Source organism: Pan paniscus, chromosome 18 (assembly GCF_029289425.2).
Source record: "Pan paniscus chromosome 18, NHGRI_mPanPan1-v2.0_pri, whole genome shotgun sequence".
In the NCBI taxonomy this organism is placed as follows: Eukaryota; Metazoa; Chordata; class Mammalia; order Primates; family Hominidae; genus Pan; species Pan paniscus.
In genome coordinates, this window is record NC_073267.2 from 87,535,839 (window position 1) to 87,559,151 (window position 23,313).

Genomic DNA, 23,313 nt, shown 5'->3' on the forward strand with positions numbered 1-23,313 from the left:
CAGTTCTCCTGGTTGCCCAAATGATCCTGAACCTTTCCTATTGCCTTGTTCTTTTCCCACTGCCATACACTAAAGCCACCCAGAATATGTCCCCATTTTCTCCCTGTTCCAGATAGAAAGTCAGGCTCCCTGCCTGCGCTGTGGCACATTATCCCCCCAGTGCAGGTTACAAAGCAGCACATGCTACCTTGTATATTTAACGCTCCCACTGTTTGGAGTTAATAGGAAAAATACATTAATTATATTTCACTATTATCGTAATAGCCTTTTGTTCTTGTTTTTTTGAGACAGAGTCTCACTCTGTTGCCCAGGCTGGAGCCCACTGGTGCGATCTCGGTTCACTGCAAACTCCGCCTCCTAGGTTCAAGCAATTCTCCTGCCTCAGCCTCCCGAGTAGCTGGGATTACAGGCATGTGCCACCACAACTGGTTAATTTTTGTATTTTTAGTAGAGATGGGGTTTTGCCATGTTGGTCAGGCTGGTCTCGAACTCCTGACCTCAGCTGATCTGCCCACCTTGACCTACCAAATTGCTGGGGTTACAAGCGTGAACCACCGCCCCTGGCCCCATAGTAGCCTTTTTTGGGTACTTTCCAAGTTCCACAAGCTCTATGCTAAGTGTTTTACGGTGATCCCTGTGATACCAAGCATCCTACCCGTGAAGAAATTTGCTTACTAACCTTCACGCAACCTACAGAGACCCTAGCTTCAAAACAGGATTACGTTTTCTCCCAAAGCCCATACTTTTCACTGCTTTGTCCTACACAGGAAATTCCCAAGCAGAAAAACAACAATCAGTAATAACTGAAAAGAACGTTCTGCAGTAAGAAACTAACACACTCAAAATCCAGCCTTTCGTGGTTTGAGCTAATACGCCCTCATCCAGGCCTGTATTCTCCAACTCACTTTACAGTTAGGATGAGGTTTGTTATTGTTCCCAGAATACATAGCTGCCCTTCATGCAAATGAACAGATTGTGGGGCAGCCCCACTGGCCCAGATAGTCTGAGCCATATGATTCAAGGGAGCTCTGATGAGACTTTCAGACTGCACTCTTCATACTCCTACCCCTCCTCCCAACACAGGCACACTTGTACCTTTGAGCAGACTATCCATCAAAGTACACACTTTCATTTGAAAAAAAAAAAAATAGCATCTCTCATCTAGGATCAGAAAGAAATGCCTTTCATTTATCTACGCTACGCCTAGTTCAATCAGCTAATGGGGAGCTATTAAACCTACCATACCTATGATTGGTCTGAATGATTTTCTAATTGGTTTCCCTTTATCCGCTCAGTTAAACTCACTAAAATTGTTCCTACTGGGGACCTCATAATAAACTCTGACTCAACGTTTTGGAGCCGGAATCGACGATGCATGACGCAGCCATCCATGCGCCCACCTTCCTGAAACAGTCCTTTCACATTTGAAGGCCTTCTCTGTCTGACCCCGGAGGAGAGACAGACAGTCCATGTCTCTGGGACTACTACTTCATAGGAAATGAATGGCAAAGGCAATTTTCACCCTCCCACCGCTTTGAGCCTCAGCATCTCTCCTCAGCCAGCAGCACATGTGGGAGACTCCACAACTTCCTTTTGCATTTTTAGCAGTTTTCTTTCCTTTTCCTAGTCATCTTTTTTCCTTTTGTATCCTTAAGATAGCTAGGCCTGTTTGTTCTTGAATGGAGACCCAGCTTCCAAAATAATTGAAAAGCACTATGAAAGTCTTGAGTCCCTTAGAAAACAGTAAAGTTGCCAGGGCACAGTGGCCCACGCCTGTAATCCCAGCACTTTGGGAGGCCGAGGGGGGATGGAGCACAAGGTCAGGAGTTCAAGACCAGCCTGGCCAAGATGGTGAAACCCCGTCTCTACTAAAAATACAAAAATTAGCCAGGTGTGGTGGCAGGCGCCTGTAATCCCAGCTACTTGGGAGGCTGAGGCAGGGAATTGCTTGAACCCGGGAGGCAGAGGTTACAGTGAGCCGAGATCGTGCCACTGCACTCCAGTATGGGCAACAGAGCGAGACCCCATCTCAAACACAAACACACACACACACACACACACACACACACTAAAGTTGCATCCGTTCATGGCACGGACAAAACTTCTCAAACATTTTCTTTTCCTGTGTACATCCCAGAAGTGCCGCTGCTCCCTCCAAACTCTCCCCTGCTCTGTTCAAACTCTTCCAGACTTTGAAACCTTGCTCTTGCCATTTCTTGGCAATCTTCATTCACCCTTCATATCTAGTCTTTAATCGTCCAGGAGTAAATCCTTGCTTTTTTTTGAGCCGCATCAATCAAGCAGGCCTTTGATTTTCTCAGTTTCCTTCTCACCATCACAGCAGTGGACACAGCAGGGCCAGCAGCCCAGCAATGATTTCTTTCGCGAGAAGAAAGAATAGGACTCAAATCATTCCTAGGTATTTTCCTACTTACACCTTCAGTGCAGAAATTATTGTTTACCAGCCTTTAATATGCCCTGTGCTAAACACTGAACACTGAAAGGTGGATTTTAAGACAAGCCCTGTGCCCTAAAGTTGCTCATAGTCTACAGGGAAGATAATAGGGTAGAGATGCTACTACTGTCTCCTCCTTAGGATCCATTACACTTAAATATTACTTAACTAAAAGTTCAGTTCCTTAGTCACACTAGTTACATTTCAAGTGTTCAATACCACATGTGGCCAAGTGGCTACCATATTGGAGAGCAGCAGGGACAGAACATTTCCATCATTCCAGAAAGTTCTATTGGACATGTCTATTCAAGTCTTCACCTCCTTTTTTGTTCCTATTGAAACAACCATTTTACTAGACATTCTTTTTTTTTTTTTTTTTGAGATGGAGTCTTGCTCTGTTGCCCAGGCTGGAGTGCAGTGGTGCGATCTCGGCTCACTGCAAGCTCCACCTCCTGGGTTCAGGCCATTCTCCTGCCTCAGTCTCCAGAGTAGCTGGGACTACAGGCGCCCTCCACCACGCCCGGCTAATTTTTTGTATTTTTAGTAGAGACGGGGTTTCACTGTGTTAGCCAGGATGGTCTCGATTTCCTGACCTCGTGATCCGCCTGCCTGGGCCTCCCAAAGAGCTGGGATTACAGGCGTGAACCACCATGCCTGGCTACACATTCTTTTTATCAGCAGTAATGTCTTAGGAAATAGCTGTCACGTTGTAGGAAAAATGGACTATTTCTCCTTTGGGACCCTGTCCGTCTTTGGCTCCGAGAAGAAATCAAACCATCATTACTCTATCTTCTCCCCTCTGTGGAGAGCTGAGATGGGGCTGGAGAGGCTGAGAGAACAGGAACAAGGGGCACGCCCATTCAGTGATACTATCTGTGAGAAGAACCTGATCCCAGTGACGTGATTTAAGAACTACCCTCTCTATGCTAGCCGTGACTCTTGTACAGCCTCCTCTTATGGAACTGTCATGCTGTGTAGTCATTCCTTTGTTGATCTCTGAGTCCTGGAAGGCAGAGATGTCATTGTCACTGTTGTGACATTAGTGCCTAGCCAAGCCCCAAAACACAGAGGGGTCTGTTGAATTTCAATTGGATGACATTAAATGTTCTATGCAACCAGTCACTGCCGAACACCTGTTTGAAGTGAATGCCTTGGTCAACATCAAACATGGAGCATAAAGATGTTAACCTTTACAGGAACCTTAAGAATAAATACCTCCTGCTGTGTCCCGAGGAGGGGCTGAGAGTAAATAACTCCAGGTCTCAAAAGTCAAAAGAGTTAGTCTCAGCATCAAGGAGTGCTTGTTTTGGACCCTTTCGGACCTGGCTTTTCTGTTTCTGCTGAAAACTGGCTCTAGACATTTAGATTCTCAATATGTCTCCTGGCCGTTTTGTTCTGTGTTGGAAATACTACTGAGGTGTGTTTTGAATACCAATTTGGGCATATGATCTGAATGTATTTCTTTTCCCAGACACGGTAGAAACAAAGAACTTGTACAACTGTATCCCAGGCTATATTACCCTCATCATCACTGCCAAGTCACTTCCTCCCTCCTCTCTGTCCTTATTTCAGCCATGCTGGCCATCATGATGAGTTTGTCCCTGGGATTCTACGCTTTCCCCTCTCCTTCCCCTTCCATCTTTTTTCCTCTCTCTCCTCATGAGTTGGCATCTTGTGCTCCTGCTACAATGAGCTTCCTTCTTGAGGCTGGAAAAGGCGGTGGTCTTTAGCTCCAGCAGCCGTGTACAAATTTAGCAAGTCCCACTGCAAAGAGAACTTTTTTCTCCCAGTTTCCTCCCAGCATATGTTATGGACAAAGGGATCTCAGTGGGGCAGCGACAGCACTACTAATGTAAAGTGGTAGATTATGAATAAAATCAGATGGGTCGGAAAACTACGTATGTCTCCCGTGGCTGCAGTGGCTTGCTTATCTTAAAATAGTGGTTAGAGAGGGTGGACAGGGTTATGTGGAACTGGTCACCAAGGGGACCAGTGTCAAGAGCCACGAGCCAGCAGTGTGGGAAGGGAGTCTGAGCATCCCAACATACCCTTTCCAGCCTCTGATTGAACACAGGTGGATTCTTCAGGTGGATCCTAAGACCTCTCTGAGACAATTTTGGCTGTTCTCAAATAAGAGCTGCCATCTGAGATTTGCATAAATACTGTCCTTGCTTTGGTCACTGTGAGCTTTTTCTTTCCTAGCAAATTTCTCTCAGTCTGTTCCCACAGTCTTGAGATAACAAAACTGGCACTTGAGCAAATCAAAAAAGAAAAAAGAAGATTTATGCCCAAGATTTTCTGAGATCAATGCCTATTTTCCTAAGCATTTTCAAGTTTTCAATTGAGATTAAGAAACAAAAACAAAAGCTTCAGTTCTGGGGCAATGAGAAAATTAATCAAACATCTGCTTCTTTGACCCCGCATGGATTGGGAGTTAAGTGCTTTGATGAACATATTATCAGCAAGACGAGAGCAGAATAAGCAAAGAGCACACCTTCCCTTACTGCGTCTGCTTGGCACAAAGCCTCGCACGAGGTCTGCTTGCTTCTGCCCAGAGCTGGCAAAGGCTGCCACAAATGCAGGGCTGGTTAAAGTTCCCAGGCAGAGGGCTGGTAAAGCTTTCTATTGAGAATTTGATGGTGTTTTCCCTGATGCCTGCCTCTCCGCCAGTGTCGTGATCTCCGACTTCCCACAGACACACAGAAAGCCCTGAAGTGTGATTTTTCATAGATTTTCCCCAAGCAGTTTACCAATCCTGCATGTATTTATCTGCTTGTTACTTTTTGTGTTATTTTTTCCTTAGTCTCTGCCTTTTTTTTTTTTTTTTTTTTTTTTTGAGATGGAGTCTTGCCCTGTGGCCCAGGCTGGAGAGCAATGGTGAGATCTCAGCTCATTGCAACCGCCACCTCCAGGGTTCAAGCAATTCTCCTGCCTCAGCCTCCTGAGCAGCTGGGATTACAGGCGCCTGCCACCATGCCCAGCAAATTTTTGTATTTTTAGTAGAGTCAGGGTTTCACCATGTTGGTCAAGCTGGTCTTGAACTCCTGACCTCAGGTGATCTGCCTGCCTTGGCCTCCCAAAGTGCTGGGATTACAGGCCTGAGCCACAGCACCCAGCCTCTGCCTCCTTTTTAAATTCCTTGATCTCTTTATTTTTCTTATTCTTTCTATGTATTTATTTATTTATTTATTTATTTTGAGATGGAGTCTCGCTCTGTCACCCAGGCTGGAGTGCAGTGGCAAGATCTCGGCTCATTGCAAGCTCCGCCTCCTGGGTTGACGCCATTCTCCTGCCTCAGCCTCCCAAGCAGCTGAGACTACAGGTGCCCGCCACCACGCCCGGCCAAGTTTTTTGTATTTTTAGTAGAGACAGGTTTCACCATGTTAGCCAGCATGGTCTCGATTTCCTGACCGCGTGATCCGCCCGCCTTGGCCTCCCAAAGTGTTGGGATTACCGCGCCCAGCCTGATCTCTTTATTTTTCTAATCTTCACTTCCTTTTTTTCTATGGGAACAACTGTTTTTACTAAACATTACTTTTATCATATCTTTTATGATATGATAACATATCATAAAACATAACAACTTTATTTTAACATATCTTAGGAAACAGCTGTCATATCATAGCAAAAATGGACTGTTTCTCCATGGGAATGCTGGTCCTTGGTGGCTCCAGGGAGAAATCAAGACATGGCCACTCTGTGCTGTCTTCTCCCTTCCATGGAAAGGTGGGGTGAGGCCAGAGAGGCTGAGAGAATGGGAGCAAGAGGCACGCCCATTCCTAAGGGATACTTTCTGTGAGAAGCACCTGATCCCAGCAGGTTCTTTCCCCTCCCTCTCATTCTTTCAGGTTTTTATTTAAAGGTCTCATTCTCTTTCCTGCCTTTGCACCATTTGTTATAAGAACCACCAGATCTTTCCTCCTCAGGGACTGCCGTGCAAAGGAGCCTCATAAAAATTCACCATCAGTGACAGCTGCTCTGTGACCACAAGGGAATAAACCCTGAAAGGAGAGATCACACTACTCTTCTTGTAGTGGGAGCTAGTGTGCACCACCCCAAAGCATCCTTTTAGAATCTCAGTGCTCACTCCCCCAGCTACCAGGAATGATGGCAGCTGACAGCTCACAGCTGGTTTCTCCTGAGGAATTGTTCTCAGCCAAAGAAAGTCTCCTTCCCCAAGGCTGCACCCCCTCCCTGGGGGCAGCCCTCATTCCTGACTGGTTGATGCAGGGGTACAAAGGCCCAGTCCCCATGTCTTGGTTCAGAATTACTCAAGGAACCATGCTATGTCTGGAACTTTGCAAGGATGAACTGAGACCTCTTTACTGGTATATCAGAGTTCAACTTCTCCCCGTCCCCAGTCCAGCTTCCCTGCTGCCCATCTAGGAGTTGTCTTTTAGAACACTCCCTATCAGACCTCTTGCTGCAAATCTCAGTCTCGGAGTCTGTTTCCCAGGGAACCTGACCTATGGCATTTTCTTTGTGTCATAGTGATGACAGTGATTCGGATAGCAGCTTATATCTGTTGAGCATTTACTGTGTACGAGGTACTCTGTTTTACATATACTGTCACATGCAATCCACACAACACCCCATAAGGTGGTTGTGTTACTATCCCATTGTTGAGATGGAAAAACTAAGGCCCAAGGTCAAGCAACCCACTTGAGGAGGAGCCAGAAAGCTAAAGCTAAAGATCTAAACTTAGCTTTTGTGATTGCAGAAGACTGCTTGGAATAATTCTTTGGGGAGAACTTTCTGGAGGTTGATGCTTTGACTTTATGGTTATATTGTACATTAGCATGTGCCATGGTGGCTATATGAGCACTTTGCCTATACTCCAGAACAGGGCTCCCTGGGCCACAGACCAGTACTGGTCTGTGGCCTGTTAGGAAATGGGCCACCAAGCAGGAGGTGATTGGTGGGCAAGGAAGTGAAGCTTCGTCTCTATTTAGAGCCACTCCCCGTCACTCGCATTACCACCTGCACTCTGCCTCCTGTCAGATCAGCGGCAGCATTAGGTTCTCATAGGAACATGAACCCTATTGTGAGCTGCACATGTGAGGGATCTGGGTTGTGTACTTCTTATGAAAATCTAATGCCTGATGATCTGTCACTATCTCCTGTCACCCCCAGATGGGACCATCGAGTTGTAGGAAAACAACCTCAGGGCTCCCACTTGATTCTACATTATGCTGAGTTGTATAATTATTTCATTATATATTACAATGTAATAATAACAGAAATACAATGCACAGTAAATGTCATGTGCTTGAATCATCCCAAAACCATCCTCCCACCCCTGCTCCATGGAAAAAAATGTCTTCCATTAAACTGGTCCCTGGTGCCAAAAAGGTTTGGGACCGTTGCTCTAGAAGACCACTTGTCATCGTATTGTGATCAGTTTTGTTCCTGTTTTTGTTTTTGTTTTTTTTGAATCAGAGTTTCATTCTTGTTGCCCAGGCTGGAGTGCAATGATGCAATCTTAGCACACCACAACCTCCACCTACCGGGTTCAAGCAGTTCTCCTGCCTCAGCCTCCCACGTAGCTAGGATTACAGGCGTGTACCACCACACCTGGCTAATTTTTTGTATTTTTAGGAGAGATGATGTTTTTCCATGTTGGTCAGGCTGGTCTTGAACTCCCGACCTCAGGTGATCCACCTGCCTCAGCCTCCCAAAGTGCTGCGATTACAGGCGTGAGCCACCGTGCCCAGCTGTGATCAGTTTTTATGATTCTGTTTCCCCATGAGAATTTGGAGCCCCTTGTTAACTTTGGGCATCCACTACCTAGTATACGGCATAGTATACAGTAGCGCTCAATGTGCTAGTTGAGTAGAGAGGTCTTGTCTTTGTAACTGGGAAAACTGAGCCATGATCTTTCTCTAGGAGAGCAAAGTACATTAGTCAAGAGCACAGGCTCTGGATTTACATCACTTGCTTTCACAAGCAATGTAAGCCAGGTAAAACCAACATTTTGTAAACCTTAATGTGCCTTGGTTTTGTTCTTTGTAAAATGGGGGTAATATTGTTGATCTCTTAGCATTGTTTATGGTTGTTGTAAAACTGAAATGACACTCCACACCATGCCTGATACACAGAAAGCGCCCCATAAAAGTTACCTATTACAATTGCTAGCCACAAATCAATTCTTTTCCTTCCCATCCTCCATCATCAGAGAAATTAGAATGGCCAGATTTCTGTTAGCTTCTTGGGGATGCCTCCAACAGTCACAAAGCCCTATAGGAGAGCCCTCTCAGAAAGAGTCCATTCTTTTTTGATCTTTTTTTTTCCATGGGAACAGCTGACATTGGGCTACTCAGGTGGTCCTTTGCAACCCTAACAGCACATGAGAGTGTGTGCTTTCACTAAAGAGACTCTCAGAGCTGGGGCCAGGATGCACACTTTCAGAAAAAAATAAATGTCATGATGATCCTGACTTGCATTAAAAAAAGTGATTGTACTCAAGGCTCACCCCCTCTTCTCAGCAATTGCTGCTATGGGTGGAGGGAGGGGATCTACTGCCATTGCCCACAAAGAGAGAGGGTTCATAGTCTTTATCGAGTTTACTACACGTGACTTCAAGGTGTCTTGGAACTATTTCATAGAATCATGAGAGCTCCAGATTTGAAGAAAGGATGTCAGCTAGTCTTGTGTTTTAAATTTCCTCCATGACATCCTTCATGGTCTTCACAAACATCCTTAGTAACCAGGAACGGGGCAGCCTGTCTGATATTTTTATCAGCAACTTGGATGTAGAAGCTCGTGTCATGATAACCACATTTTCACAGGCTACAAATCCAGGAGGGAGAATTAATTTTTTTTGATGAAAGAATTAGAATTCAAGAAAGAGACAGACAAATGAGAATGATGAACTTAATCTAATAACACCAAATCTAGCAAGGATAACTATAATCCTCTGGACTAAGATCAAAAATTCAACTGCCCTAGAGGACAATGAGAACTTTTCATTTACTTTCTATTTAACCATTTAATTTGTACTCTGTCTCATTTAGAAAAAGACTTGAATTAGCTTTAAAAAATAAAACAAGATCAGTGATTCTCTAAGTGTGGTTCCCAGATCAGCAGCATCAGCATTACTTAGGAACTTAGAAATGAAAAACTTCAGACCTCGCCCCAGATCTACTTGAGTCCAGAACTCAGAGGTGGGGCCCAACAATCTGTGTTTTAACCAGCCCTCCTGGAAATTCTGATGAATAATAAAGTTTGAGAACCATTCACAATACTACTAATACTGGTAATGGAGTGTAAGGATTTTAAAAATGGAATCTCCAAAGTACTCAGAGGTTAAGATGAAGTTGAGTATTAAGATGATATCCAGGCCGGGCACGGTGGCCCAGCACTTCCCACACTTCCCAGCACTTTGGGAAGCCAAAGTGGGAGGATCACCTGAGCCCAGGAGGTCAAGACTGCAGTGAGCCATGTTCACGCCACTGCACTCCAGCCTGGGTGACAGAGCTAGAGTATCTCAAAAACAACAACAAAAATGATATAGAGAATGAATGTGACAAATTTGGCTCAGAGCTTCCTAACAGCCAATGCAAAGAAATAAACATAACCAATGTATATACTGTACTGAGCCTATAAGATCCATAAAGCCAATCCTTGTGCTGAGATTTGAGGAAAAAGTACTGTCTTCATAAAGTCGTAAATATATATTGTAGCAAATTATGTACTTAACAAAATCCCTACAGTAAGTATTAAAAGTAATGGCACAAACCACAATTACTTTTGCACCAACCTAATAAAACAATGGGTTTCTGAAGATTCTTTGGCAGTCTGTCTCTTAATTGAACTAATGACAGAGCAAGACTTGGGATTTCTATTGAGTATAATAGGAAAATATAGGATGAGGCTCTATAATCCGCATCAATAGAGAAGTAGGTTTCGGAAGAGGGAGATTTGTTTAATGATCTGACACTGTTTGGATTTTCATGATTGATGCCGAGGATACTGACAACCTGAGGAAAGAACAGGATAGCAAGAGGCCTAAGATCTTTTCATATGAGCAACCCCTGCCTCCTTTTCACCAGGAGAATAGAAGACAAGGGAGCATCTCCATGCTACATGTATCTTTGCTAAACTCCTTCTTTTGAGTCACTTTTAACCTCAAATTGGAAAATTAATAAAGTATAGCTGGGCTGATTCTTTTGTCATCCACTTAGTGATGTCTTTTAAGAAATCAAATGTGTCTTCATTTGATATTGTTAACATATCCAAAAAAAATTCCAAACGATAAGCTTTAGGGACAAGAAGACATAGCGGCCTACCATGGTTTATAGATCACACAATGACAGCCTGGTGGTCAGAACTCAAGCTTGGCAGTCATATAAAAAGGGCTCATATTCCCAGTTCTGGTACGAACTATATAACCTTGGACAAGGTACTTTATTCTCGCTTGGTCTCACCTCCCTTTTGCACAAAATGGAGATTAAAACACTCCATCCCTTAATACCTAACATGTAGCAGTATCATCACGGGAGCAATGTTTGTTGACTTGGGCAGGACAAAAATAAAGGCAGCTAAACATCTCTCGGGAGACTTTACAGGGTGATATTCCTCACTTACTAGGTAACAGAAAAGAAAGTGTAGAGGCCAAGGCTAGCTTTTAACTCCCATATAAAGTCTAAGCATACAAGTCAATGTCTTTTTCTCAAGACCACCAAGCGTCTCTTCCTCTCTACCTAAGCTTTGATTTTGATAATGTTTGAAACAGAGCCCACAGGATAAAGGACCATCAAACAAACAGACGATGAGAGCTGGGGAAGGCTTCAGAGACTCAGCCAAACTCCACCGCTAATTGATGGCAGCACAGGGATTAAAACCCAAGCACCTGCATCTGTTTCTTTTCACTGTTTCCTTTCAGCCTTCTTGTCCCTGAATCTTTTTTTGTTTTCTTTTTTTTTTTTTGACAGAGTCTCGCTCTGCCACCCAGGCTGGAGTGCAGTGGAGTGATCTTGGCTCACTGCCTTCCGAGTTTAAGCGATTCTCCTGCCTCAGTCTCCTGAGTAGCTGAGACTATAGGCGTGCGCTATCACGCCTGGCTAATTTTTGTATTTTTAGTAGAGATAGGGTTTCACCGTGTTGGCCAGGCTGGTCTCGAACTCCTGACCTCAGGTAATCCACCTGTCTCGGCCTCCCAAAGTGCTGGGATTACAGGCGTGAGCCACCATGCCCCGCCGTTCCTGAATCTTAAAACTCTTGATTTTAGTAACATTTGATTTACTTGAGATTTCATGGTGTTATGGGATACACAATAAGGAAGGAGTTGGAAGACCTTTATTCAAGTCTCGGCTCTGTCACTGTCATGTACTGTCAGTGGTGTTGTGCTGCCTTTAACAAGTCAGTTTTCTTATCTGAGGCTCAATGTTCACATCTATTTAATGGGATTAACGGTATCTGCACTTGTTTTCTTAGCTTGTTACAAATTTTAATGAGATGTGTACGAAAGCACATGGTAGACTGTGCTGTACTCTACAAATATAAGAAAGTGTTATTATTTTAAGGAACTGTCCCCCAATTTTCCTGTATCTTCCCTAACATGTCTTCAGATCCCTCATTCTAACTGTTGAGCTTTTCAGGGTCTCTTTTTCAAACCTCTATCTTCATTCCTTCAGGATGCCATGTCTCAATGATAACTCTTTAAATCTAGCCTCTGACTAATAATTTAGTATGGGAAGAAAACTGAGACAGTCTTATATTATTTATTAAAATTATACCAATCTTTGAGAAAAATAGGATTACCTGGCACAACTTTATGTCAGGCACTTTCCAACACTACTTCTTTTTTTGCAATGATCTGAAATGTTTAAGAGCTGTATAAAATTTTTACTCCATTTGTGGGCCTGAGTCATCAGGCATAGTCATTGCCACCCCCAAAAACATTCTAACTAAGAATCAGATTACCTTAGAGAATACTGGAAACTGTAATTGTGCAAAACAGGGGCATTGACATGCCCCTGTTTTTTTATTTTATTTTATTTTTTCTGTTGTGGTAGAAAAAGAAAAGGATTAGACTCAAGTTTTTAAGTTCATAGATTTCACTATTTACTATCTGTGTGGCCTTGGGTAAATAACTTATTATCTCTAAACCAACAAAGTTATTTTTGTCTGAAGAAAAAAAAGTAGAGTCAACAATGTCTGTCCCAATGGGTGATTGGGAGTGATTGATTATGGTATTCGTTTGAGTTTGTATCTTTTGGTTTCATCTGACAGGGACCACACAGGTAATCCAAGCAAAGAGCTTCTGCTATAAACACATGTGTGAAGTAATGAAGGAATTCATGGAAATCATAGAGCAGGAGGTGTGATGGAGCTGGACCTCTCCAAGCCCAGAGACTGGACCTCTCCTCATTCTAGGGAACTCAGCAATGGAAGTCTACAAAGCCTCATCCTGGTGCAGGGAGTTGGGTTGACTCTGTTGCTGTTCGTGTTTTTTCTTTTAATTCTTCCAGCTATTGGCTTTTCCACGTATGCTTCCCCAAAGCTCAGGTCAACTAGGTCTCTGTCACTCACTTCTGTCTTTTGACATCCTTTCTGTTGCTAAGTTGTTCTCTTGATGTGTGTTTCCCAATTCATAGTTTTACAGAGAACACCCAGTTCTTGGACCAGCTCATTTATTCAGTTTAAGGAATGGGTTCCCGTCTAGATTATGAATGGCCACTCCTCCAATATTGGGCCCACATTGGTGCAGTCAGCTCTCTGCAAGGGGGAAGATATAAAGAGCTATAAACATGGCTCTTGTATGTGCAAGGGCGGGGCATAGAGAAGTTCCCCTTAAAGAGGTAGAGTGTGTTGCCTAAGGGGTCAGGTTCTAGGCTTTGCATGAATTCAAATCCTGACTTTGACACTTTGAAAAGATGTGATGGCAAGCAAGTTACTTACGCTCTCTAGGTCTCAATTTTCTGATCTGAAGAATTGGTATGATAGTTCATACCTCATAGGAGGAGTATTGATGACTCTTAAATAACAAAAGTCAAGCACTTAGCACAGTTCTTGACACAAACTAAACCCTCAGCAAAAGCTAGCTATATCCAAATCAGGAGAAACAGGTCTGACCCAACACTCGGGAGTACTCTGTTAACAATTATTTACATCCCCTTTGTGTGGAGATAAACAATACTGACCTGTCCTAGTCTCCGTCTCCAAAATACACCTGTGTCTTAAAAATAGGGGGCATTCTCCATGACCTGACAGAATTGCCTAATGCCTCACTGAGGAAACAGGGTGCTACAGGCTTTTGAAAAGTCAGTGTTAGCCTCTTCTCACTGGAATTTAAGTACCTGGCTCTCAGTTTACCATTACTGGGCCCAGTTCATGCTGGATGGCGAATGCAGGCAGCCCAGTTGAGCAGTGTAATAAGTGTCGAAGATGAGGCCTTCTCCAGGGGGCTGCCATGTTTGCAGAAATGGCAACAAATTTCTTCCAGCATTTTTCCAACAGGGCCTTGGGAAATCATTGGTTTTCACGAAAAGAGAAACACAGTGAGCTAAAATATACATGAAATGAGATGGAGTGCTTGATTCAGGTTGTAGAAATTTCATTTACTGTTATACAGTGATGTGTTATTTATTTGGTTGTGTCAGAAAATCGGCCATTTTATACAAGTGAAGTTCAGAGATAGCTGAAGCTTTTCCATGTCAGCTGTGAAACTGTTTTTAACCCTTTTTTTATGAGTGCCTTCCTAAAATATATCACATACTTCTGCCTTCTTAACGGAAGATGCAAATTTCAAGGCTAACATGTATTGAATACTGACTATGTACCTGGCACCACATTTCAGTGCTTTATGTGCATTAATTTTCAATGACAGCCCTGTGAAGTAGGTACTATCATAACTCCCACTTTACAGATGTGGAAACTGAGGCATGGAGCAGTTAAGTAACTTTTCCCAGGTTATAGAGATAGAAGTTTTAAAATTGGGATTTGTATCCCAGTCTCCCCAAGCTCTTAAGGAAGTGGCCATGTTAAATTATTAACATTTCAGTTAATAAATGACCTGGATAACCACTAATCATTGAAGTAGGATCTTTGGGAGTCTACACATATCATTCAGAAATGTATCCATTACTCCAAATTCTTTGACTGCTTTTTAAAAGGAATTGGCACTCAAACTGGCAGCACATATTTTTGAATATCCATGACTATTCCTTCATTCAGCAGATGTTACTTGAGTCCCTGCTATATTACTTTGGGTCCGATGCATGCCAGGCACAATGGAAGCAGAGAAATATGAGGCATACAGATGCCTTCAAGGAGGGTGCACTTTAGAGAAACACCAGCCGGGTTCAGTATGTGAAACTTCTCTAATTTGTGGTTGGGAAAACTTTGAGAAGGTGGTGAGTTTTGAGCCCACACTTCAAGGAAGTCGTCTTACTCACCTTTATTCAGTCCCTGTGTATGAGACTCATAAGTGAGACCAGTGGGCATAGGTGGAGTTAGATGCTTCCTTGGGTCCAAAGAGACCAGGAAAGAAATAAGCAAGATGTGCTTTAGAACTAGTTCAAGTTGGCTGGGCACAGTGGCTCACGCCTGTAATCCCAGCAATTTGGGAGACCAAGGTGGGCGGATCACCTGAGTTAGGAGTTTGAGACCAGCCTGGCCAACATGGCGAAACCCCATCTCTACTAAAAATACAAAAATTAGCCGGGCGAGTTGGTGTGCACCTGTAATCCCAGCTACTTGGGAGGCTGAGGCAGGAGAATCGCTTGAACCCGGGAGGTGGAGGTTGCAGTGAGCTGAGATTGCACCATTGTATTCCAGCTGGGTGACAAGAGTGAAGCAAAACTCCATCTCAAAAAAAAAAAAAAAAAAAAAAAAAAAAACAGAACTAGTTCAAGTCATCTAGCTTGGAAAAGAAGCTGTGGTTGGATGCTAATGGATGTTGGGTCAGACTGAAGAGTGTACTTTTATAGTCTGAGTCTTTCTTAGATGGCAGCTTCTAAAAATAGAAAGTACAGGCTGGGTACAGTAGCTCACACCTGTAATCCCAGCACTTTGGGAGGCCGAGGTGGGTGGATCACCTGAGGTCAGGAGTTCAAGACCAGCCAGGCCAACATGGTGAAACCCCGTCTGTATTAAAAATACAAAAAATAGCCAGGTGTGGTGGCGGGCGCCTGTAATCCCAGCTACTCAGGAGGCTGAGGTAGGAGAATTGCTTGAACCTGGGAGATGGAGGTTGCAGTGAGCTGAGATCTCACCATTGCACTCCAGCCTGGACAACAGGGGCAAAACTCTGTCTCAAAAAAAAAAAAAAAAAAGTACATTAGAACCACATCTGTTGGGAAAAAATGCATGTTTAATGGGATGTGTTTTCCCATGTGATTAGCAAATGGGTGTTAAATGGAATCCCCAAGAGCAGTTCTGATAAACTAAAAAGAGTCCAGGAGCATTGCTAATAGCGTCATTGGAATCAAGTGTATGGTTTTCCATTATGATGACTTTGATATATTTTAATAACTTTCTTATTCCAAAAGTAATGTGTTAATCAAAAATGTCTAATAATATCTCTCATCTGGAAATAACTTAGATTTTTGAAACACTCCAGTATTCCCATATCTATTGGGGCATTCATTTGATCTCTCTTTGAGTCCCCTCTCCTCCAGTGGAACATAATGTAATCTCCTGATGGCTTATATTCACCATTGTGGGAGCTGTTTATGCATAGTGCTGATGTAAGTGTGTGTGATGATTGAGGAGAGGTGGTTGGTTGTTTTGAGACCTTAGGTCTTCTTTCTCTTTCTCAGGCACTGGCTAGTGGCCATTAGGTCTGGCTGCTTTCCATGTGTCTGTTTATAACCACTTCCTGGTAAATCTTTTACCTTTGATTAAGTACTAGGAACTCTGATAGCCAGGCTAGTCAATATGTTTTTAGAGTAAGCATAAACAGGCTCTGAGAGAAGACAAAGGGGCCATCTCTTGAATCAGTGTAAACTCTGCAACTACTGTTTTCATTGCCACAAATGTATTGCTTATCTGCATAGAGATAATTGAATTTTGTATTATTGGTGACATCTAGCTAAGCGGCATTACTATTAGGGATACTTTGCCAAAAAGAAAAAAAAAAAAGGAAGGAGTGAAGAAGGGAGGGAGGAAAGGAGGAAAAGAAAAGGAAGAAAAGAAAACCAGGTCGGTGCTTTCTTTTGGATCTCATTTTGAATTTCTCTCCTTTCACATTTGCTCTTCACAGTGGATTAAACTTCATTGACTTGATGGTGCGACAAGGGAATATTGACAACCCTCCCAAGACTCCCCTGGTGCCAGGATTTGAGTGTTCTGGGATTGTTGAAGCTCTGGGGGACAGCGTGAAAGGATATGAGGTAATGTTTGGCTCTCATTTGAAGAGTAATATTCATTTGGAATCCATTGAGACAACAAAAGATGATGCAGAAAGAAATGTTTGAAATAACCTATGGCGTGCATTATTATCATTGTCTTCTTATTTGGACTGTTGACAATGTTTATAGTCATTAAGGTCTCATGCCTTTTTTATGGACTATCTTGGTTGCTCCTGGCAGCATTCTGGTGCAGGGGGCAGGACAAATCTTGTCTCCCCCTTCATTCATGTCATGCAGCTATTCAACAAAAGTATTTGGCATTTGGATTAACTAAGTGTGCATAGCCCCTTCCCATATCCGGAACTCTCATTTTCTGATCATCTTCAGCTCAAAATGCAACTACAAAACCCAGAAGTTTAGAGGAAATGGACTCTCTATTTTATAACCTGGCTCCCTCAAATAGTCACTTAACTGGTATATTTAAGTAATCATTTATAAATCCCTAACTATTTCAGGAATTGGGGAGGTAGCATTTTGGATGAAGAAGATGTTAAAGTCAAAGAGTGGAGGTACCTGATAAGTAGAACAGAACTGGCCATGGATTGATGGCTTTGGAAGTAGGGAAATGGGCAAAAAGGTTTATTACATTATGCTGACTACTTCTGTACATGTTCAAAATTCTCCATAATAAAACCTTTTTTAATTTGTAAAAAGATGTATGACCCTTCCTACTATTGTAACGCAAATCAAATAGAAACCAGTCTATAAAAACTGAAAACCTGTGCACAAGTCAATTACACAAAATTGCAGTAGTTTGGAGTCAGAAAAACCAATGCAAATCAGGTACAAGGGCTCTTACTCATAACTAAGTGCTCCCCTAGGGAGGAATGAACATTTGAGAACCCGCTATAATCAGAACCATGGAGAAGTTATCTTTTTTAAGCCTCCACCATAGCCCTGCAAAGCAAAGATTGTTATCCCCTTGCAGATGAGGTTCGGGAGGGTTCAGTAATTTTCTGTGAGGTCAGAAGGGTAGTTAGTACCACTAGAACCCGGATTCAAATCCCCAGAGCTTGTTTATCCTTCCTACAGTCTCATGATCTTCACTCCCTACTCCCAGCCCCCAAATACTGCAATAATAAATGCAGGACAGGAGAGCTAAAGAAGAATCCTATAAAATGCAGTGCGAAAATGCCCTTGAAATTGAATTTGAGCCTGCTTCTCAGTCTCAGCGTGTCTGAGCCTCAGTATCCTGTGAAAATATCAATATGCTCCAAATTCATTATGAAAAATGTCTGGAAATCTCATCCCATTTATTAGTGTTTTTGCCAATGGTTTTCAGATAAGACAGCAGATAAATGTTGAGAAAGAGGCAGTAAATGAGTCTTTTCTTTTCTTTTATACGAATTTACATTTTTTTGTCCCCAGGTAAGCAGTGTAACCAAAGGCACACTATCTCACCCTGAAAGTGCTGCACATAAGAAATATTATCTTCTCTTCAATCCTCCACATGGTCCCCAAAGAAAAGATCATGCAGCTCACTCCGTTAACCCCGAGCATTGAATAAATAACCAATTATTTTAGAATATAACAGGAAACAGGGACATTGTTCAACTTGGTTTAGAGGGAGAACTTACTATACTTGATTATGTATATTTTTCCTTTCAATATGACTTATCTTTTGCTAATTTGCCCTGGCTTGTTTACTATCAAGCCCACCCTTTAAACTCTCTCCCTTCCAATGACTTGTGGCTTCACAAAAAAATAAGTCACTTACTCGTTTCCAGTTAGGGTATGATATGGGAGAAAACTGACACTAATATTCCATCTATAATTTTGACTTAAGATCTTCAGTCATATTGGAGATGGAATTCCTTGCAGCAGCACACTGAATAGCTCTCTTGGTTTGATAGATCGCAAGGGATGATGAAAAGCTGTCACCGGAGGCCGGGTAATAAAGGAATAACTTGGGTGCATTTTGGCCAGGACTGATTTTTTTTTCTTAGCAGAATCAAATAATGAGATGAAGTGGATATGTTTTAAATGTGCCTGCCTCTGGACTCTGAGGCTGGAGCTGAACCTATGGCTTGGACATATTTGCTATTTTGATAATGAAATGGAAGTGATGGAGCAAAGTCAAAGGAGAGATCTGGGAGCAGCCAGCCCTGTAGTGATGGCCATGAGCACCACTGCCAAGGTGGTTGAAATATTCTGTTCATTACACTCTGTGCTGACCCTGGAGGCCATCAGCTATTCTGTGGGATTGAGGCTGTGTCTTTGGGTTTTCGTGATTCTGTGAAGAACAGGATGCTAGTATTAGACCCTAGTTATCTTCTGATGCACTGAAGATGATATTCTTTTCTTTTTTCTTTTTTTTTTCTTTTTCTTTTTCGATGGAGTCTCACTCTGTCACCTAGGCTAGAGTGCAATGCCACAATCTCAGCTCACTGCTATCTCTGCTTCCCGGTTTCAAGTGATTCTCCTACCTCAGCCTCCTGAGTAGCTGGGATTATAGGTGCCTGCCACCACACCTGGCTAATTTTTTGTATTTTTAGTAAAGACGGGGTTTCACCGTGTTGGCCAGGCTGGTCTCGAACTCCTGACCTCAGGTGATCCACCTGCCTCAACCTCCCAAAGTGCTGGGATTACAGGCATGAGCCACCGCACCCAGCCTGAAGATGGTATTCTTCACATTCATTAATTGGTCTTCACCCCTTCCGGGGATTGGGACACTCACTGATAGTGGGACAGCCTCTCTTTCCCCAGTTTCCTCCTTAGACAGCTGTTCCTCCTGCTTTCTGAAATATAATGAGTCAGTATTTAACTGCTGATTGCTAAACTGTGAATTCCATCAGGTCAGGAACCAATCTGTTCTTTTAAAGAGCAAACATGTATTGCTCTTTCCTCATTTTCCGTGCACCATGTTAAGTGCATTGGGTGTGTATTATGCCATTTAGTTTTCATAAAGACCCTTTACTAATATTATACCCATTTCAGAGCTGAGGAAACTGAGCCCTGAAAAGTTCAACTAATATTTCCACACTTTGTAGGTTCCTCTGTTATGCACCCTTATATAACTTTATGTTTCCTTTGGAGCACTTTTCTCAAGTGTAATGAATTAATTATTTGTATCTGGAATCAGACTATCTGAGGCCATTTCTTTCATGGTTTCAAGAGGATTGAGGTAGACTACCGCACCTGGTCAGATTGAACTTTTACCTAACACTAGGAGGAGATGACAATAGTCATGGTGACTCCCAGGGTTTCCGTGATTCTCCCTCTACAAATATATTAGCACTAAGAAAACTCACCATGGCCTTGGCTGAGGCTACTTCCAGCTAGATGAACCAGTGCTGCTTTAGAATCCCCCTAAAATCAGCAAAAACACACATTGAGCTGAAGACCAAACCCCTTGCCAAGAAAAGGAAAGCTCATCGATGCTCACATCCTCAAGCTCGAGCTCTGTAGGGGTGTTTCCCATTGTTTCTGTATCTTTTCCTGCAGAATAAGAGAAGGACCCTCAAACCAGCATGAGCCATCAGTCAGGATAGCCTCCTCTTAGTAACAGCTTGTCTTAGCAACACCAAGAAGATGGAAACTGGCTAGAACAAGGGAGAGCTCTGCAGAGAGACAGATCTGAACTGGAAGCCTTCTGCTTCTGCTCTTCAAAAGCTCCTTTACCTTCCAGCTTCAATTTTCCAATCTATATAAAGGGCACAGTCATAGTTCATTATTAGTCATGAACTTCAAGAACTACATGGAGTTCTTGTGGAATTATATAAGGTCACGTAAATAAAGGCACTTAGCGCAGATTCAGGAACATATTAGTTTTTGTTTTGGTAAATGCCATTTATTATTATCAATAACAATAGCACCTAGCAGCCCCTTCCCCAGCAAGAGTTTCCCTGCCCCAGCAGTCCCTGCCCTAGCAGTGCATTCTAGTCAATTGCAGACACTGGTTTTCCCCTTTAGACCTACAGATGTTTCCTATGAGACTACTGAAAGCTTCTCCAGGACTGAATTTCTTCCATTATTCTCTCCCATTTCCCACCCCATGGAGAAGTTAGACAAGGTTCAGTTACTTGTAATTATCCATCAACCCATCACTCACTATGCACCAAGCATTGGGTCATGCATTGAGAATCCATAAATCAATAAGACCCAGCCTCTGCCCTCTAAGATCTCCCCATTTAGAGAGGGAGCTAGTCATGTAAAAGGATAAGCCGATATAATGGGATCTGCATAATTATGAAGGATTATATAAGGAATTAGGTGGACTTTTGTTGAAATCTTGTCTTTTTTTTTTTTTTTTTTGAGATGGGAGTCTCACTCTGTTGCCCAGGCTGAAGTGCACTGGCATGATCTCAGCTCACCACAACCTCTGTCTCACAGGTTCAAGCGATTCTCCTGCCTCAGCCTCCCAAGTAGCTGAGATTACAGCCACACCTGGCTAATTTTTCTGTATTTTTAGTAGAGAAAGAGTTTCGCCATGTTGGCCAGGCTGATCTCAAACCCCTGACCTCAAGTAATCTATGTTCCTCAGCCTCCTAAAGTGCTGGGATTACAGGCATGAGCCACCGTGCCCAGCCTGAAATCTTGTCTTTACCACTTACAACTGTGTGCTCTTGGGCAAGTTATTTAACTGCTCTGAGCTTTAGGTCCCAGTCTATAAAATGGAAACAATAATAAAAGCTACCATAAGGAGTTGTCATAAGAATTAAATGCAGTAATTTAATTTGCTGTCTACTCAGTGCCAGCACACAAGCAGCACTCAATAAACAGAGATACTAACAGCAATAAGAAGAGATGTCAGTTCTGCTTTTGTAGGGGAAGGTTGGTCGTCAGGGAAAGTTTTGGAGAAAAGAACATTTGAGCTGAGCTTTAAAGGAAAATCAAATATTTTCCCGAAAGAAAGACAGCACCAAGTGCAGAAATAGCAGATACAAAAGCATAAGGGTGTGAGCATGCACTTTCCCGTGTTTCCTGCTGCTTTTCCAGCATGGCCATAAGGGAGACACAGGTGTCAATACTGAACAGGCACAGGGGCTGATCCTTCCCTTCTCCTTTGCTCACATTGTCTGAGCTCCCACCCACTGCTGCCACTTTTTATTGTTAGCTCATGTTTTATTTTATTTATTTATTTATTTATTTATTTAAAGACGGAGTTTCGCTCTTGTTGCCCAGGCTGGAGTGCAATGGTGCGATCCTGGCTCACTGCAACCTCTGCCTCCCAGGTTCAAGTGATTCTCCTGCCTCAGCCTCCCAAATAGCTGGGATTACAGACATGGGCCACCACGCCTGGCTAATTTTGTATTTTTAGTAGAGACGGGGTTTCTCCATACTGATCAGGCTGGGCTTGAACTCCCGAGACCTCAGCCTCCCAAAGTGCTGGGATTACAGGCGTGAGCCACCACGCCTGGCCTGGCTGATGTTTTATTCTTAATTGTACCCTCTCTGGGACAGACTGCTGTCACCACTAGTGTGGAGAGCCACCCCCTTCCAGTATCCAGGAAATCTAGGGTCATTTAGGGGCTTGGAGGAGGGGAGAGAAGAAGGCATGTGGGGGCTGAGCCACAGATAACATACAGATAAGTCTAGGCAAGGACCTCTCCCTCTCCAGCAGTCCTGGGAGGATTCAGAGAGGGGAAGACCTGCTTAGGTTTATGCCAGGCTACCCAAGGATAAGGAAAGGAGATGCAAGGAGGCAGTGAGAATGTCCTCCTTGCCCAGCTGTCAGATCATTACATTGATTAATTACTTGCCTCTTTTCTCAAAGCGAGCAGACCAGACTTTGCCTTGCTCTTGTTGCTGTCACGAGAGCCCCAGAAGACACACTGGGGCAGAGCAATTTGATTCTGTGGTTCAGGTGTCTTTTCTGAATTAGGTAACCCAAACCCCTGCCCCCGACAGAGCTGCCCTGGCAGCTGGAGCAGAGGTGGCCAGACTCACTTAGAACATTGTTGATGCTGTCTCCAACTGTCTCATTCACCTAAACTCCTCATTACCCAGGTCTGAATGGTGCCAAGATCAGTCTGTTGTCTTTATACTATATCATCCTGTAGCCAAACGGACAATCAAGTCCTCTGGATCCTGTTCCAGACACACTGAGGCTGAAGCAGCTCTATTCCAAAATACGCAGAACTGGCCAACCTGGAAAATCCCCAAGGTTTTGGGAGCGCTCACCTCCAGGCTACTCTGACATCCCTTGACCCCACCCACCATTCCCACACCCAAAAAATGAACTCTATTATCTTTGGACCAATATCTGAAACATCGTCATCATAGTTTCATGCTTTTGGCTTAAGACTGCATTCTCTGCTGAAATATTATCCCTTCCAAGTAGATTTGCCTCTAAGCCCTATCACTCATAGCACTTGTCATATGAAAATATCAGAGAATATGAATAATTTGAAAGCATGAGCTGTACCTCATTTACAGTTTTATCTCCAGTGCCTAGAACCTAAGATCAAGAAGGGGCTTCATATGCAAACATGGCGGGTGCTCATTGTGATGTCATGGAAAAATATTTGGAATTAGACAGGCTTCACTCTGTATGTCATTAGG

At 43.2% G+C, this 23,313-nt stretch overlaps 1 protein-coding gene across 1 annotated transcript in view; it reads left to right on the forward strand.

Moving 5' to 3' along the window:
* Positions 1-23,313, forward strand: part of VAT1L (vesicle amine transport 1 like) — a 191,572-nt gene that overhangs the window by 12,020 nt on the left and 156,239 nt on the right. Inside the window, exon 2 of the mRNA XM_003820904.5 lies at positions 16,662-16,791. Coding sequence (XP_003820952.1) covers positions 16,662-16,791 — 130 coding nt within the window. The remainder of the gene's footprint in view (positions 1-16,661; positions 16,792-23,313) is intronic.